Source organism: Arvicola amphibius, chromosome 6 (assembly GCF_903992535.2).
Source record: "Arvicola amphibius chromosome 6, mArvAmp1.2, whole genome shotgun sequence".
Taxonomy (NCBI): domain Eukaryota; kingdom Metazoa; phylum Chordata; class Mammalia; order Rodentia; family Cricetidae; genus Arvicola; species Arvicola amphibius.
This window is the reverse complement of record NC_052052.2, coordinates 1,111,455-1,130,540: the sequence shown is the minus strand read 5'-3', so window position 1 is coordinate 1,130,540 and position 19,086 is coordinate 1,111,455. Positions and strand designations below refer to the sequence as shown.

Below are 19,086 nucleotides of genomic sequence, written 5' to 3'. Positions count from 1 at the left end.
GAGGTGAGGGCTACTCAATGACCCTGCTTCCTCCAGATGGTGAGGGACCCAGATGGCTCCCAGAGGAGCCCCAGAAGGTGGCAGGACAGATGGACAGATAGGCTGACAGGCCACAGAAGAGAACTTGACCCCCTCAGAGGGGATGTGCACCAATAATCATTTCCATCGCCACCCACAGCTGGCTGTGGTATGTGTAGCACCCTCAAGCTGTCGTCCCACCCTATGAAGACCCACTCACCTTGGATTGGACCCACCACCTGGGCAGCCTTCCCAGGGAGGCCCCTCCTGGACCAGGCCCTGACCTCAGGACCTGGCACCCCACCTTTCTGGCCCATGTGTCTGGAGGGGAATAATCAATGGTAACTCTAAGAAAGTCCAGCACAGGACATGATTCTACGGGACATTCTTCAGAACGATGCCAGCAGACAGAAGGACAGCTGATCTCTGGAAGAACACCCAGACCTGCAGGTGTCCAAGAGACAGGTCCTAACATATTGACACGGTCCTCGCCTATATCAATCTTCACATAAGGACAAACCACAGCTGACCATGGTGGTGCACAAATGGGATTCCATCACTCGGAAGGCAAGACCCTTATCCCAAGAAGACCAAAAGAGCAAACCATAACCCATAGAAAGGACTCCTGAACCCAGCCCTGCACCCAAAAGCTGTTACCATGTCCCAAAACACCCAGTGCTCAGTGTTCCCTAAAGCTGACCACCTGGCTGGGTGTCCAGTTTAGAAACATGACCTCTGGGCGGTGGTGGCACACACCTTTAATCCCAGCACTTGGGAGACAGGACAGGTGGATCACCGAGTTCAGGTCCAGCCTGATCTACAAAGCTGGTTCTAGGACAGTCCTGGTCACAGAGAAACCCTGTCTTGGGATGGGGGTGGGGGAGCCAAGAAACATGACCTCAGTCATACTGTCCACTAAGTGACCCTGTCAGCTGACAGGAGAAAGTCCTGAGAACCCAGGCTCAAAAGAGGACAGAGACGCAATACCTAAGAAAACCCCAGCTCCTCCACACCAAAGCCCACTTGCTATGGACAGGAGTCACCGCAGCCTGTGGCCAGCCTGGTTTTCACCCTTCTTATGGACCAGCAGCCACATCCCACAAAACACACAAAGTGGCAGCTCAAAATGTCACTGTTCATATTTCTTGTTATGCTCATAGACTGAAGTCCAAGAGAAAACAGTCCAGGAAGCTACGAGACAGGAGGGAAGGCTTTAGAGGTCCCATTCATCTGTGCTGACCCAAGAAATGAGTCTGAGACAGGTTCAACAAAGTGTTAGTCTCAGCTGACATGAGAAAAATGAGGCACAGAGGGGCTAAGCGTTTGCCCAAGCTCATACAGCCAGTGAGGATGTGAATGTAAGACCAACTCCATAAGGGTCCACAGCAGAACTGGCTCCCTACGGATCTGCCGGGAAAGCAGTCAAGGGGGCCCCTGGGAACGAGACTCACTGGGCTTCCAGGCAGCCTACATCTTCAAAGCTTTACCAGGAGAAAGCTGGGCCTGATAGTCACAAGAGAGAAGTGGGATTTCCCATTTCCCCATGGCATTAGGAAGGCACTGCAGCAGACACCCACCAACCTTTGCCAAGCTGGGGTACAGCGGCCTGCAGCAAAGTTTTCAGGCTCCAAGCTCAAAGTTCCGTACTCCCACACACACTCAGCTGACCACAGAAACCACAAGTCCACCTCAACCAGACCAATTCCACCTGATCCAAGCAGACCCTACCTCAGCCAGACAGAAGCCACCTCAGTCAGGCTGCCACAGAGCAAAGCAGCCAAATGTCTGTCATCAGAGCATCGGGAACTCAGGAAGACCATGGACCTCTACCCCTCCCCACTACGGGCTTGGGAACTCACCCCTCCCGTCAGTCCAAGAGAGCCCAAAGGCCCGCAGATCAGTTCCAGCAAGTTCTCTGCTCCTCATGCCCTCCTCAGTAGATCAAAAATATTAAAATACGCTGTGACAGAGTAAGGGAGTCATAACCCAGGCCACTCCTCTTTGGACAAGCTAATCTGGGCAGCCATGGGCCCATGTTCCCAGACTGATGCCCCCCTTCCTGGGTTACCTGTGGTTCACGCAGATACGCACATGGCGGCCCAACGCGGCCTGGAGGAGCACAGTCCAGCCCAAACCCCAACTACAGACTCACAGAGTCTGAGCTGGGAGCACCCCACAAAGAGGAAAACAGTCTACCAGTTCCTCACCATGTAAGCACTCAGGAGCTGGCCGACATATAGGAATCCCACACTGATGCCACCACAGCCTGAGTGGAGCTGGAGACACAAACCACTTTTGAAATTTCTCTTCACTCAGTAAATGAGGCGTCAGAGCACTGCCAGGGTGGCTAGCGAGGGAAGGGCAGCTACAGACCACGGCGGAAATGACCATGGCTCAGCACGCTGTCCTGTGTGCTCACCCCTCGGTGCCCAAAGACCCTCATACCCAGAACCACCAGGCTTGTAAGCAGAGGAGGCAGGAGCGTATCCCATTCAGCAGTGGCTGGGACAAAGGGACCATGCCAGTCCACTAAACCTAGACAGAAAGACCACAAACACACAAGACCCAGAGCAGACAAACACAGACACGCCCAACTCAGACACAATTCCTTGCCTGCTCAAGATAAGAGGTGTGAAAGCTTCCCAGAGGCAGTCTCGCCAGTCCCACATCTCTACTGCGGTCCCAGAAAGTTCATCGGTCACCACACACATGACTACCTCAGGCCACACTGGCTGACAAGGGTGCAGACATTCCAGACAGATAGGCATCCATTGGCAGGACCCACATCAGCCATCAGCTTGCCTACTAACAAGTCCACTTGAAAAGACCTTCCTGCAGCCTCCCTCAAGGATGCATTGTCCTGGCTGGGGCAGAAGTGCCTTAGAACACACAACATATGCACACTCTCTGCAGCCCCTGAAGAACGAGGCGGCGGTCCTACTTCAGAGCCCCTTCCCCCCACAACTCTGACATTCTGCTGGAGGGGCGCCCAGAGAAAACCGGGCTGCAGCATCTATTCACAGATTTAGAAGGAAAAAAAAAGTTTGATGCAATAGCTGAATTAATTAGGTCTCCCAAGAATAGCTGAGCCAATGCAGCATTCTGTTGTGTGCAATTTAATAAGCATGGATATTTAAAAGTTACAGATACTTAGGATGCATATGCAAAGAAACTTCCTGTGGATCCCAGTGAATGGTTTAGGTACTAAGTGGCCCAGAAAATGCCCGAGAAGATTCCCAAAAAGCCTCTGACTCATGTACAACACAGCCTGGGCTGACAGAACCTCCACACCACGTACAAAAGCAACAGAAGGAAATGGGAGACTCCAAATATACTGCAGACCATCAGCGACTGGGGGCAGGGCGCTGCCCCGCTGATCAGGCCAAGTGCCCTTCAGGTGCACAAACGGGATTCAAAGGCTGCAAGTGCCAAGTCTCTGCCAAGACAACTAGCTAACTTCGTTTTAGTGTCTGTGCCCCGTGATTTAAAGACAAGAAAGCCAGTAAACATACAAGGCTAGTCAACTGGGGACCACAAGACGACATCCTTGTCATAAGGAAGGGGACAAACTTCATTCTCATCTGGACACTTCTGCCGAGGTCCCACGGAAATTTGGGACAGAAAAGTCACAGCCTGGGTCCAGACAGTCTAACCTCGCAGAGCCTGTAGTAGCGTCTTTCTCAGACCTCCTGAGCTCAGCCTACGGGGAAAGGGGTTATGAGCCCTGAGAGGGCTTTCCCACTTACTGAGTACAGTGCTCAGACAGAACGAAGGCGGCCTTACGGCCTTACCCACAGGAGACTGACAAGGCCCCTAATTTCCTAAAATCAAAACCCAAGGCCAGATAAAGTCGAACCAGGAGCCCCAACCTTTAGAACCCAGAGTGACCAACCCAGGAGGACTCCCCTCCCCTCCTTGGGCATGGTTTGCTAACCCCAAGCCCTGGGGACACTTACCCGGGGCACCCTCCGCTTATACTTGTTGGCATAGTCGAACTTCTCCTTCACGTCGTCCAGGCAGCGGCCAAGGCGGGCCTGCTCCTCCTTGCCTGTGTAGTCCTGGCTCAGCAGGATGTAGGCCCGCCAGTTGGCTGAGTCGAAACCCCAGTGGCAGGTCCGGTTCTCCAGGGCCTTGTGCGAGTGTACCACGAACTTGTGCGGCGGGTACATGAGGCGGCAGTCGAGGCACTGGATGCAGGCGGCGCTAGGACTGCTGTACAGCTCGGGCACCAGCAGCCCCTTGCATTTGCCGAAGCACTCGTGGTACACGCGGACGCTGCGCTCGCTGAGCTCCAGGCCCAGCGCCAGGCTGGCCGCCAGCTCCTTCTTGCAAGGCGGCGGGTAGGCGCCGCCGTAGAGCAGCGCATTGCACAGGCGCTCGGCGTCCGTCTTGGTGATGAGCCCGCACGAGGGCGCGGAGAAGGGCAGGATGCCCATGACTTTGAGGATCTCCAGCTGGTCGGCGGTGCAGCGCGAGCAGTAGATGTGCAGCTCATCGCACACCGAGTTGATCTGCTGCAGTGAGAAGTCGCGCAGCACCGAGTTGAGGATCTGCGGCAGGCACAGACGCTTCTCGCCTCCCACTACGAAACAAGAGATGGTCTCCCCTTCCAGCACGGTCTCACAGCGCTCGGTGGAGCGATCCGACGGCATGAAGAAGGGCCCGGGCAATACGGGAGGCGGCGGCTGGATGGCAGGCAGGTGCAGCACGGGCGGTGGCTCCGCGGTAGTGGGCACCGGCGCCGGCACTGTGGCCGCGCCCGCCTCCTTGGCGCTCTCCTTCTTGTAGGCCTCCTGCGCCCAGCGCGCCGAGAAAGCGGCCGGGCCGCCCAGCGAGCTCATGGAGCTCAGGTGGAACTGCTCCAACGTCTTCTGCAGCCCCGGGTGCGGCTGGAAGCCGCCCCGACCGGCCGCCGCCGCTTCCATGGTGCGATCGGGCTCCCCGGGCCGCTCCCGCTCCCGTGCGCCCGGGCCCCCACGGCCTCCGCCGCCGCCCCGCGCACCCCGCCGCCGACCGCGACCGCGGCCCCGACCGCCCCCCGTCGCCGGCTCACGGCCGATCACGGCCCCGGCCTCGGCCTCGCCCGGGGGTGCGAAGGCAAAGGCGGGCGGGGCGAAGGGGTCCCGCCGCTGGAGCCCGCCGCCACCCGGGCCCGGCGCCACATCCACGCGCCCTGCGCCGCGCCCGCCGCCGCCGCCGCCCGGGCCCCCCGCGCGCCCCCCGCGCGCCCCCCGGGCTCTAGGCGCGGGGCATGCCCCGGCGCGCGCCGCCAACGCCAACGCCAACGCTCGCGGGCCCGGGGCTCGCGGGGGGCGCGCGGGCAGGTGCCGGCGCCGCGAGGCGCGAATCGCCGCGGCGGCCGAGGCCGAGGGGCCCGGGAGGAGCGGGGGCGCGGGCGCGGGGCCCGCCGGGCCGTCCTCGCGCGGCGCGCCGCCGCTGCCCCGCTCCTCCCACCGCGCGGCGCCCGCTCGGCTCGTCCCGGCGGTGCTGGCCGGCCGCGTCGCGCCCGCCGCCGGCCCCTGGCCGCCTGCCCGCCCGCGCGGCCGCCCGCCGGCTCCCGGCCGCCCGCCGGCCCGCGCGCGCGGCTCCCGGGGCGGCGGAGGCGCCTCTTGCCCGCGGCCTCAGAGCGCGGCGGCGGCGCGGGGCTCGGTGCGCTCGGCGCACATCTTTCGGGCGGCTCGCTCCGGCTCGGACTGAGCGCCGGGAGCTGAGCTCACGCCGCCGCGCGCCGCCCCGCCCCGTACCGCCCCGCCCCGCCCGCGCCGGCCCCGCCTCCCGCGTTGTTTGTTGCTGTGCGTCCGCCTCAGTCGGAGTGCGGGCCAGGAATGTGACCAGCTCCGGGCCCGCTCTTCCAAGAACGCGCGCTCCCCCTCCCGGGCTCGGTGGCGCTCGGCTACTCCCGGCCCGCACTCGGCGCAGCTCGGCTTCGCTCGGGTCCCCCGGGCCGGAACTCGGCCGCGCTCGGCCCCGTTCGGCCCCGCTCGGCCTCGCTCGGCGCTACTCGGTCCCGCTCGGCCCCGCCTTGTGAAGGCCGCTAGAGGCGGCCACAGAGGAGGCGCCTGGGGCCCCCCTTCCGGCCGAGGCCGCTTCCTGCGCGGCTGGGAAGTCTCCGGTCCTGCTGCCACCACGGTCTTGGGGCCCCGAAACCCACAAGGCCCCTGCCACAACCGCAGGCCAGCTGAGTGGCGGTCCGCAGTACATCTGCGCCGCTGCTGCCTTAGGTCCCGGGGTCCTCATTCTACGGAGATACTGCGAAATAACCTCCACTCCCCATACAGTTGGACATCGTGCTCTACAGACACCCCGGAGATGCACTCATAACAAGGACACCACAAAACAAACCCCACATGCCCTCATGACAAGGATCCACAAAACTTTAGAGCCTGATTATTACAGCATCATCTCAAAGCACCGAGGGTCTGCACACGACTGTATGGATAAGGGCATCCCCGTATGATAAGGGTACCATAAACACGCATTCCAGGTTCCTGCATAAGGACATCACATAATACTCACGCCAGGCTGCCCTTATGATAAAAAGATACCACACACACACACACACAAAAAAAAAAAAAAATCCAGGTGCCCACACAACTGGTACCTCACAAAGAACCACCCAAGGTCTCCGGTGCAGAACTGCCCGACATGTGGGTTTCCCTGTGTAGTAATGATGCCACCTGATAAACAGCTCCACACCCTTGCCCCACACAGCTAGAATTGCAGAACCTAGAAGCTCACAGCATGACCTAGGGATGGCAAGATGCAGAGGAGGCACAGCTATGGAAAGTTCTTGCATATTTGCACACAGCATCGACCACCCTGTGAACTGTGACAACCCAGCCACCAGCAGCTCCTGTCTACCGGATCCTGTTCTGTGAGGTGGGGACTTTGGGACACAGTCCTGCCTTGAAGAAGCTGTGCCTAGCAGCTATTGTCTCTTCTTGAGTCACCCATTAGCCAGTAGCTTGGACAACAGATTTCTGTGATTCTCAGGCTGGCAGCTGATGTGACCCTTACCCTTCAGCCTCCAGGACTGAGAACCAAATACCCATCTTAAAGACAGTGTAAGTCAAGAAGTGGGAACTTGCCACCCAAAGACCCGGACCTCAAACTGGCCCGCCAGGCACAGGTCTTTCCTGATGGGTGAAAATGAGAAGGGCCACACACAGGGCAGCCTGGGTTGCCTTCAGCTTGTGACCTGTATCTTACCTGGTGGGTAAGACCAGAACAAACCAACACTCTTAGACACAGGACCTATCCTGGAGCTGGCCAGGCATCTCTGTGCAAGCCTCAGCTGCCCCTACCTACCTCAAGGCAGGGCTTGCTATGCAAAGTGCAGGGTTCCCTGTGTGAAAACTAGGTAGTTCCCAACGTGGAGACACAAGTCCACTCCTGAGTTCCCTGTGCTTGCCCACAGTACCCAGGGGATCGGCCTTCCTTCTTAGCATAATCCAGGCTCAAAGTTCACTCTTCTGACTTCTTTCGTAATGGAGAGTTCCCACTTTTATCACCTCTGTCAATACATAAGACAACTTGTAAGGGATTGGCAAACTGGCCCAGCAGGTACGTAGTTGCCCCCCAAAACCTGACAGCCCAACAGAAGAAAGAGAAAAATAGCTCCCATAATTCCTCTGCTCATTCCATACATGCACTGTGTCATGAGCATCCCCGCTACTCAAAAAAAAAAAAATCAGTGTAGTAAAATAAATAGCTTTTATTAAAAAAAAAAAGACAGCAGATTATTCCTTAAGGGAATATTTAAAAAAACAAGAGGCTTAGTTGTATCCCTGTAGATAGCTTTGTCTGCCCACATGTAGACCCCTACAAATTAATGCTGCGTTTGAGGGAGTGACTTCCTTGCGTACAATTGTATTCCACACAATTCAGGCAAATTGCATCCAAAGAAGGTGGCTTAGACAAACCTTGAATAAACTGTGCATGGTCAAACAAGCTTTTGATCCCAGCAATTGGAAGGCAGAAGCAGGTAGATCCCTGTGAGTTCAAGGCCAGCCTGGTCTGGTCTAAGTAATGAGACCCATCTCAAAAAAAAAAGGGGAGGGGACAAGGAAGTTATGCTTTTATCTTAGGGGGACCCTGGACACCAGTCTCAGCGGCCAGTGCTCTCGAAGATGCTACATGCATCGTGTGGCTATCTTGATGCAAGGCCCAAGCCAGGGGCTAGCACTGGCCCTAGATGCAAAACCCAGCGAAGCAGCCATGGTCAGATGCAGTATGAAGGTACTTGTCCCTGAAGAGCGTATAGGAAGGGGGTGCAGGGTAAAGAGCCCTAGGAAGCAAGGAAGGCTTCAGGCTGACTTCTTTGGCTTCCCACTTCTGTTCAGGGCTTTTCCTCTGCTCAAAGTGATGGAACTCCTGAAGCAGCCCAACCCAGAGGGTCAGAGCAGCTATGAGAGACAGTGCTAGCAGAGCCCCACGGCCCCGAACTCAGTGGAGGGTTTCCACCTGCTAGCTTTCTTCCTTCACCCCCTCCCGCAGTTGTTCTGTCCCGTTACAGAGTCATGCTATGCGCCAGGCCACCATATGGGGAAATGGAGCATCAAGTCCACAGGCACAGCCACGTTGGGTGAAGGGTTGGAGGCTCAGTACTGTGGACCTAGGGGACCTCCACCATGCAGGCGGAGGCAGGGACCCACCTGCAGCAGACCCATCCAGTTTGCTGCCTGGACCTTGTTCTGCTAGTGTTTTGGGACAGCTGGTCAATTGCTTGTCTTTCTTACATATGTGCACACTTGCTGATCTCTCTCTCTCTCTCTCTCTCTCTCTCTCTACAAGTGTCAGCTAGGGCCTGGGACTGGTGGGAAGGAGACCAGGTTCTGACCTGAGTGGCTTCCACTGTGTGAGAGAGTAACAGTGACAGACATGACAGGCTTGCCCAGATAGAAACGAGCTCATGAGGGCCTGAAGAACAGAGGTCCGGATGGGACTGGCTTTAGACAGAGAAGACTTCCTAGGGGATGGGTTCCTTGGAGTGAGAAACAAGTAGCTTGGAGACTGGCTGGCAACTGTAGGATCAGAGAGCGTCCCAGTGTGCTCCTATTCTAAGGGGACTTAGACCCCACAGGGGGACACTCTGTGAGAACCAGCCCACAGATCTTCAGGGCAAGGCAAAGCTCCTGGCCCCAAACCTTAGGATGGGAAAAGAATCTGTAGTACCCTGGCGTAAACTGCCAGTATAAATGGTTACTGTTTCAAAACCTTGACTGTGACCGGGTGTGGTGCCTCACACGTGTATTCCAGCACTTTGGAGCTTGTGAGTTGAAGACCCACAGTTAATTGAGATTCAGACCAGCATAGCTACAGAGGAAGATTCTGTCTCAAAACAAACAAATAAAATCATTCAGTGTGAAGAAAAAAATAGCAACATGTCTAGTTTAGGATCCACTAAAAACAGACCCTTAGAAGACAGATTTAAGCTGGGCGATGGTGGCGTATGCCTTTAATGCCAGCTCTCAGGAGGCAGAGGCAGGCGGATCTCTGAGTTCAAGGCAAGCTTGGTCTACAGAGGAGTTCTAGGACAGCCAAGGCTAAGCAGAGAAACCTGACTCGAAACACACACACACACACACACACACAAAGAGGAAGACAGATTTGAAGATTTGAGTGTGACTCATTTGTTTAGGAGGCCTTTCCAGAAAGCTCAGGTGGGATCAAGGCTGTGAAGGACAGAAGGGGAGCCAGGCCACCGGGAGTATGGGGGGAAAAGCTTTTAGCTCACAGCAGACTCTTCACTTGCAAGGAATTTAGAGCCATCCTAGGGGTAGCCACCCAGGGGGCAGAGACCCAAGGTTGATAGACATGCGCAGGACCAGAGAGACTAAGTCTGTACTGAGAATGTATGAGGAAAACAAGGCCAGTCTCTCACTATTAGAGACAGGCGTTATTAATGGAATAAGCGGCAGCTGGGGAGACGGCTCAATTCTCAGGAGCTCGTTACTTAAGCATAAGTACCTGAATTCAGACTGGGTGGTGGCAGCCTGGGATTCCAGCACTCAGGAGGCAGAGGCCAACCTGGTCTACAGAGCAAGTTCCAGGACAGTCAAGGCTATGTGAAGAAACCCTGCTTTGAAAAAATAAAGCAAGACAGAAAAAGAGCCTGAATTCAGATCCTTAGTACCGGTGTAGAAAAGCCAGCCATGGTAGAATGCACCTGCCATCCCGGTGCAGGGAAAGTAGAGACAGGAAGAGCCCCAGGGCTTGCCGGGAACTGGCAAGATGGTTTAGCAGGCAAAGGCACTTGCCACCAAGCTTGAAATCTGAGTTTGACTCTTAGGGTCCCACAAAGTCGAAGAAGAGAGCCTGCCTCCACAAGTTGTTATTTAACCTGTGTCCTACTGTGACACATGCATATACTAATGGTACACACAGTCACTAATAAACATTCTTAAAAGGACTTTAAAAGATGGCAAGGGATTGAGGAAGCCACCTAGCATTGATCTCTGTCCTTCACACGCACATGCACATGTGTGTGTACTGACAAATGTATTTCCACTCATGTACATGTATTCCCACACATATGTGCATGCACACACACAAAACATAGGAAGGAAAAAAGATGCAGCATGAAAAAAGCAGAAGTAGGGACGGCTTGGGGGAAAGTTGGGGACTAAGGAGAGAAGGTCGGAGAGAGTGGAGAGGGCAGCAGGGAAGGGGGATGAGTAAGAACCAAGGAAAATGAAAAGAAAATACCGTAGTGAAACGCATGACTCTGTATGCTACTAAAAAATTAATAAAAGAATACATATAGAAAGGAGAAAAGGAACTGCGTGGTGTTGGACTGGAATCAGTGATGGTGGAAAGCTCCCATCATATCTAATTTGCATACGCATGGGCAACACTCTTGGCTCTGTCTGCTGGAGGAAGGACTGGGCATCAGGGAGCAATGCAAGGCACAAACCTTGACTTTTGCATATCCCATTCTTTTTTTTGTCATTCATTCATTTATTTATTTATTATGTATACAATATTCTGTCTGTGTGTATGCCTGAAGGCCAAGAAGAGGGCACCAGACCTCATTACAGCTGGCTGTGAGCCACCATGTGGTTGCTGGGAATTGAACTCAGGACCTTTGGAAGAGCAGGCAATGCTCTTAACCGCTGAGCCATCTCTCCAGCCCTTGCATCCCATTCTTCCAGGAAGACTGAGAGCCTGGGGAGAAATGCCCAGAAACAGGTGAGTCTGGGGCTCAAGAGGGAGGCCCTCTGAGAATGAAAGGCAGGAGCAGGGGACACAGAAGAGGTTTGCAGGATCTGCCCCCCTGGAACAGATCAGACAGTGAGTGTAGGAGATAACGGGGGGGGGGGGCAGTAATCACCGACTAAGATAAGAAACCACAAGTTCATACACATTTTAATATTGGCTAGAAGAGTGAGCTAAAAGCTACATGAGACCCATTTGTGCATTTAAAAGTATTTCCCTTTACTAAAACTGCTTATCTGTCCAAAGAAAAAAGAGCAGTTTCCCAGGAGAGATTCTGAAAGCTGCTACCTTAATTGAGCCACCAGAGCGGATTACCGTCAGCAGCAGGATTCACGATACCACGGTGAGTGTTGAGCAGACCTGCAGACACTTCTGCCACTTCTCTCCAGAGACCCACTGTGACAGGTCCTCGGTGCCGAAACATCCAACGTGGCTGTGGGGACTTTCCCCAGAAGGCCTCACAAGGAGCCCTTCTGAGCATCAGAGCCACCACAGACAGGGAAAGGCCAGGCGTGTTGAGGGACGACGGGCAAAGAATGACATCTCAGTCTAGCACATGCTCCTGGCCACGCTGATCTATCTTGTGTCAACAAGAGACATTACTGGGACAACGGAGGAGCCCTGGACTGGGTCTCAGACCCAACATGACCTCCTTTCAATAGCCCTGTTTGCGTATTACAGAAAATTGTCCTTGGGTATTGGTGAAACACCTTGCTAGCCACTGACTGTCAAGAATGATGGTCTCCTGTGTAACTCTTGCAGTGTTTCTGTAAGTCTGAGATTGTGTCAAAGTGCAAACTTTATTGTTAGAAATGTTGGATGAGGGGCTGGAGAGATGGCTCAGCGGTTAAGAGCATTGTCTGCTCTTCTAAAGGTCCTGAGTTCAATTCCCAGCAACCACATAGTAGCTCACAACCATCTGTAATGAGGTCTGGTGCCCTCTTCTGGCCTGCAGGCATACGAGTAGACAGAATAAATATTGTATACATAATGAATAAGCAAATATTTTTTTAAAAAAGAAATGTTGGATGAGGCGGGCTGAGTTCTCCATGTCAGCTGAGTATGAACTATACACCAGACTATAGAGGCTAGAGAAAGTCGTCTTGTGGGGGGCCCTGTGGGAGCAGACAGGACACCGGAGCACATGCTATAGTTCAACCAAAATAGTACAAGGTCCCCTTCTCAGTCCAAGCACAAATACAAAAAATAAATATGCCAGAAAAAAATTGTGCATGGAAACTGGACAGTGGTGGTGCACATTTTAATCCCAGCACCTGTGAGGCAGAGGCAGGTGGATCTCTGTGAGTTCGAGGCCAGCCAGTGCTACACAGATAAACCCTGTCTTGAAAAAACAAATAATAAAACAAAACAAAATAAACCCAAAAAATGCACAAGGAGAGGAATAAGCTAGGCATGAGCATGGGACTCATAGAGCCCATTGCAAGGCCAAACAATTAGTGTGAGTCTTGGGGCAGACTCCCGACCTTTGAGGGACAGGGATGAAGGATGTGTGGGACAGGTTGAGATTAAGCGTCCATTCTGAAACAATAGCTGGGACTGGGCTTTTGTCAAGAACTAAGTAAGGCTGTGCAGGCCATGAGAACAAATAGCTCCGACTGATAGAGAGGATAGAAGGATCGGATGAAATACGAACTCAAACAGGACGCATTTAATTGGCTCCACGTAGGTAGAGAGCTTGTTGGAAGATGTAAGAGGGATTACCTTGGATCCAGAGAAAACTCAGGGGATAAAAAAAGAAAGCAAAGCAAATATTAACTTCAGGAAAAACAAAGAGAAAAATTCAAGCAGAGTTTACTACTTGGCTCAGCAGGGAATAATATTTACATAGCTATAGCGATATAAATGACTTACTTAACAAGAAATTACGAAATTGCTCATTTGGGAAGGGAAAAGAGAAAACAAGGTGGGAGGAGGGCATTGGGTAAGAGCTTCATCCTCAGCAGGACACAGTGGCGCACACCCAGCACTTGGGAGGCAGAGGCAGGTGGATCTCTGAATTTGGGGCCAGCCTGGTCTATGGAGTGAGTTCCAGGACAGCCAGGGCTACACAGAGAAACCCTGTCTTGGAAAGAAAGAAAGAAACTATAAAGAGCCTCATCCTCAGTTACATCTTACCCTGTCTTAGCTGCTAGACTCAAGACAGACAGAGACTATAATTTAGCAGTACAGAAAGCAGAAAGACAAAAATGTTCAAAAAGATTGAAGGGGGCTTCAGAAAACTGTTAGAAAAAAAGGCCTGAGAGAGGCATATAGTTTGTCTTGAAACTATCCTAACTTTGGGGGCTTTTACAAACTTAAAATTTTTTTGACACAGGATTTCTCTGTGTAACAGCCCTAGCTGTCCTGGAACTCACTCTTGTAGACCAGGCTGGCCTCGAGCTCACAGAGATCCACCTGCCTCTGCCTCCTGAGTGCTGGGATTGAAGGCGTGTGCCACCACTGCCCAGCCTAATTTATTTTTATGATTATTGTGTGTGCATGCCAAGGCTCACATGTGGAGGTCAGAGGATACTTTCAGGAGTCAGTTCTCTCCCTCCACCATGTGAGTCTCAGGGATCAGGCTTGGCAGCAAGTACATGTACCCCTAGCCAGAGCCGTCTCGTCGGCTCTGGCGTTCTTTTTGTTCCTTCTGTGTATCTGTGTTTCATTGGTAAAAATTAAATAAATAGGGGCTGGAGGTATAGTTCAGCGGCTGAGTGCTTGCTTACCTTGTATGAAGCCCTGGGTTCAATGCCCAGCACCACCAAGAAATACAGATAAAAAATTAGGCTGAGTAGTGGTGAATCCTTTAATCCCAGCATGCAAGAGGCAAAGACAAGCAGATCTCTATGAGTTCCAGGCCGGCCTAGTCTACATAGTGAGACCTTCTCAATCGATGGATGGATGGATGGATGGAGATAGATAGATAGATAGATAGATAGATGGATGGATAAAATGACCAGGTGGTGGTGGTGCACGCCTTTAATCCTAGCACTTGGGAAGCAGAGGCAGGCAGATCTGTGAGTTCGAGGCCAGCCTGGTCTACAGAGTGAGTTCCAGGACAGCCAGGAAGACACAGAGAAGCCCTGTCCACAACAAGGAGATAGTGCTGGCAATAGTGCTGCACCTTTGGAACCCAAGTACTTGGATTGAGGTCAGCATGAGCAACATGAGACTCTGTATCAAAAAGCAAAAATTAAAGACAAAAGCATTAAATTTAAAAGAAATAAAAATAATTAATAAAGAAAAGCCCTAACCCTAAGCTAAAAATAAGACAGTGAGGTGGCTCAGAGGGTAGAGGTGCTGGCTGCCAAGGCAGATGACCCGAGTTCAAACCCCGAGTGTCACGGGGTGGAAAGAGTGCCAGTTAATTACCAAAAGTTGTTCTCTGACCTCCATGTGCATGCTGCTGCACACAGACACACGCACGCGCACACACGCGTGTGCACACACATGTACATACACACATGAACATGCACACACACGTACATACACACATGTGCACACACATGCACACACGTACATACACACATGCGCACACACGCACACATGCACACAGATGCATGCGTACACACGCATACATAAAATAAATATATGTAATTTTTAAATTAAAAACAAACAAACAGGAAAATTCTCACATTCCTAACATAAAAGCACAATAGTTTGGGGCAAGACAAAGCACACTTTGAGTAAGTCATTGTATCTATTTATTTTGGTTTGTTTGAGACAGGGTTTCTCTGTGTATCCCTGGCTATCCTAGAATTCACTCTGTAGACCAGGCTGGCCTATGAACTCAGAGATCCACCTGCCTCTGCCTCCCTAGTGCTGGAATTAAAGGTGTGCGCCACCACCACCGGGCCGAAGGAATGAGGCTGGGGTCTTGGCTGTGTAAGGCCTGTAATCCTAGCTCCTCAGGAGGTAGAGACAGGGAGACTGACGGACTCCAGGGGGCCGCAGAGTGAGTGAGTTCAAGGACAGCATAGGCAGCATAGAGAGACCCTGCTTCAACATAAAAGGAAAAGAAGGTTTGGGGTGCAGCTCAGTGCTTCTCAGTGTGCACAAAGTTCTGGATTGATCCCCAGAATTGTGTCAGGCAGAAGAAGGAAATATCAAACAGAGATAATTTTTTTTAATTTTAGATGTATTTATTTTATTTTTTTACGTGTGAGTGTTTCGCCTGCCTGTATGTTTGTGCACCATGTGCATGCCTGGTGCCTGCTGAGGTCAGATTTGGGAGTCAGATCCCCTGGGACTGGAGTTAACAGACAATTGTGAGCTGCCTTGTGGGTGCTCAGAATAGAACCCAGGTCCTCTGCAACAGTAACAAATGCGTGTAGCCCCTGAGCTAACTCTGTAGCCTGCAGAAACTGTTTTAAACTGAAATCAATCGGTGTCAGTGTTCCTGGACAAAACTGACACTGTACTTTGATTCTATGTTCCTGTGTGGTGCCAGGAATCAAACTCAAGGCATTGAGTGTTGAACAAGCAGTCTAGCACTGGGAATGACGCTGGTCTGGTATGTAGACATTCTACAGGTTGCATCTTACATGCAAAAAAAAAAAAAAAAAAAAAAAAACCCAAAAAACAAGAAAGTGGGTTTTGCAGGAGCCATAGGTTTTTTACCTAAAAAAAAGATGCTTTTGGTTTTGTTGATGTCTCAACAAAAAAAACCAGAGATGTTGTTTCTTTCTACACCATTCTAGCCAGGAGGAACTTCCTTCACACTGGGAATTTCTGTAGGGTCAGCCACACCGCCCATACAGGGTCACTTGTTCTGGGTGGTCTTAGGTATGTGCCTGCATCCCTTGGGATAAGCCTCAAGCCAGAGCATACATGGGGTCATTCTGTGGGTCCCAGCATCCCACCGGAGTTCCTGACCTGCCTTTAACACACAGGAAGTGAGAACAGAGGCTTGGCATAGGGTTGTGCCTATGGGTTACCCTGTCCTGTGCTTGTGATCTGTGGGAATTAGAGGGTGAGCTCAGCCTACTGCAGCAGGGGCTAGACCTATGGCTGCTGACCACCTGGGTCAGCACCAGAACCAGCCCCTGCTCCCTCGCGCTTCCAGCAGCATCCCTCAGGCAACCTCTGATCCTTGACATCCTGCAGGTGGGGGCAGGGAGAGAGAGAGAGAGAGAGAGAGAGAGAGAGAGAGAGAGAGAGAGAGAGAGAGAGAGAGAGAGAGAAGTGGGGCTTCTTTCCTGCATCAAACAGGAGTGCCTGTTTGCCTACATCACTACGTAGAAGGGCAACCATGAGGTCACCAGTGTATGAGGCTCAGAGCAATGGCCAATCTCAGGAGCCCAGTGATCTAGGACCTAGGCTGCGAGGCAGAGTGAGCTCCTGGACCCTTCTCTTGTAGAAGACCCCTACCTGCCCAATACATGGTTCTAAGGCTGAGGGTGCAGCAGCAGGAACGAGAGGCTCCCATCCTGAGCAGTTTGGAGCTGAAGCTGATGGATGTGTCCAAAGCCTGTGGGCCGTGTGGCCAGCAGGGCATTCCAGCAATGGCTGGGCTGGAGGATCTGCATACGGTGCCTAGATGGGAGCATATATGGACACCCTACCCTGCAGTCCGACCAAAGCCTCCTGGACCCTGTCCCTCGAAGCGTGCCGTGCTGCTCTGGAATGTGCACCTCGCTGGCAATAGCCTCCCTTCGGCTCCAGCCACACTGTGATGATCATAGCAAAAGCCGCCCCATGCCTGCGGCCTGCAGCGCTCTGCCAGGCCTGAGCCCCAAGGCTAAAGCTGTGGTCCTGAGCGGCTAAGGGAATCATGCGTAAATCATGAGGGCAGAAGGCCCAGGGGCTGCAGGACGGGGGCGGGGTGGGGGCAGGGATCATGGCGGTACTGGTAAACCCCCTATCGTCGTCTGGGCTCTCTTTGCTGTCCCTTTGCCTGGCACGTGGGCAACCGTGGCACTGTCCTTGTCCCGTAAAGGTTTAGCCTGCTCCTTCAAGAGTCAAGACCACTTTTCAATGCCTCTCCCAGGACCCCAAACTGCAATTTTGTGGGTAATAATGGTAGAACTTCACGTGCCACAAGATCAGGATCTCTGGTGCCAGACTTATTGCACCTTGAGGGGCAAAGGACTGTGTTACTGTCCATTTAGCACACAAAGCATCTGAGGTGCTGAGAAGTCAATGCAGCATCCTTGACTTATGGGCCCCATCCCGCATCACCGAGAGAGTACAGGGCAGGGTACATTCTCAGAATCAGACCCCAGGGTTCTTGGGGAGCCCCTACAACAATTCCTACCCACGAGACACACCAGTTGTGCCTCCCAGCACTCAGGCAAGGCCCTAAATTCTATCTTCCTCTTGTGTAGGAGGAGTCTAGCCTTAAGGCCCAGACCAGACCTTCATGAGAGCCCTAGCCGCCGCCCCCCCCCTCCTCCTTGCTTTTCTCATTGGTGGGCCAGTCCCATGCCAAGCCCCTCAGACAACTCCAAACTCTTTCCACTCTCCTTCCCCAGATCTGTAAAGCAGGGTATAAGACCCTCCCGGGGCTGCCTACCTCTCAAGACTTGGCCAGGCTGAGGACCCCGATCCCTCATGCCTGGTATACCCTCACTCTGATGCTGGTTGTCAAGGTTTGCCGACCTTCTAGGGTGTGAGCAGACCAGAGATGCTCACCACATCAATGTCCCAGCAAAAGTTGTTGAAGTAAGGTGGTTGTTCAGGTCTGCTCTGGAAGCAGACTCCTGTGTGGCTAATCAGTACTTCTCTAAGCCTACTGATTGCCCTGGTTCCTAGGAAGCACCGGTGGTCTCCAGCATAGCTTCTTTGAAGCACCCTCCCTCTTTGGACCTAAAATCCTTCCAGAGGCTGATCACCAAGATGCTGCTCTGACCTCTCCTAGGTACACGCTGAGAGTTCAGGCCTGCTCTAGGAAGAAGGGATGCTCTATATACCCATCTCTGGCATCTCGACAGGATGAGCCCCAGGTGGGGGCGAGATGCCGTAGGCCTTGGGATCCAGTCCTACCAGGCTCCCTCTTAGAGCAAGCCTGTACCCTGGCTCAGGAGCCTGTGAGTGAAAGGGTCAGGAGACAGAGGGCAGCTGGGGCTTTAGGAAAGAGTCCTGCCTGCCTGCTACCCCACCACACCCTCCAGAGCTTCTCCAGGGAGGGTCCTGGGTAACTTAGGAGGAACTCTTTCCTCTTAATCACGGTCCTTCTGGCATCAGGCTGGTGGGGGCAGCAAGGTAGACTTGGATCTGCGGCTGCATAGTGATCAACATAGCTACCTGACACACCCTACACCCCAGGCCAGCCACATACCAGCACCCCCCTGACACACACACACACACACACACACACACTCAGACTCTGGGGCCTCTTCCTGCCCCCACAAGGACACAGCCTGTATCCCTGCTGCCCTTGCACCCTGGGCTGGTGCAGCATCCTCCTCCCCTGTACAGGCCCCAGGCCCCTCTCTCCTGGAAGCAGGGCCTCCTCGTAAATCTGAGCCACACTTGGTTCCTGAGCAGGCCCCCTCCCGCCAGCCCGCCCTCGTGCCGTCATTTCTGGCAGGCCCTTGCAGTGAGCTCACACATTACATAAGGCATTCGAGCTATTTCTTGGGGGAGCAGCTCCCCCTTCGTGGGGCTCCATTTACCCTCCTCAACCTCCAACTGCCAAGCCAAGGGAGGTCTGGGCATGAAAGGACAGACCCTGTTCAGGGAAGGGGCTGCCCCTGCTCCCTCTGAGGGGCCCCCACCACCAGACAATGATAGTATTTGCAACAGAGGGACAAATAAGCCCAGATGCCCAAGACATGGCACCTCAGGGAGCCCAGGGCAGAGATGCAAAAGAAGGAAGGAAGGAGGGAGGAGGGAAGTAGGAGTGAG

The 19,086-nt window shown here is 53.3% G+C and overlaps 1 protein-coding gene across 2 annotated transcripts in view; it reads right to left on the bottom strand.

The window, feature by feature from the left end:
• Positions 1-4,993, bottom strand: part of Ski (SKI proto-oncogene) — a 66,738-nt gene extending 61,745 nt beyond the window's left edge. For both annotated transcript variants that reach the window (XM_038333990.1, XM_038333991.1), the window contains exon 1: positions 3,975-4,993. In XM_038333990.1, the coding sequence (XP_038189918.1) occupies positions 3,975-4,943 (969 nt within the window). In that variant the 5' untranslated portion in view covers positions 4,944-4,993. The remainder of the gene's footprint in view (positions 1-3,974) is intronic.
• Positions 4,994-19,086: the final 14,093 nt, after the last annotated feature.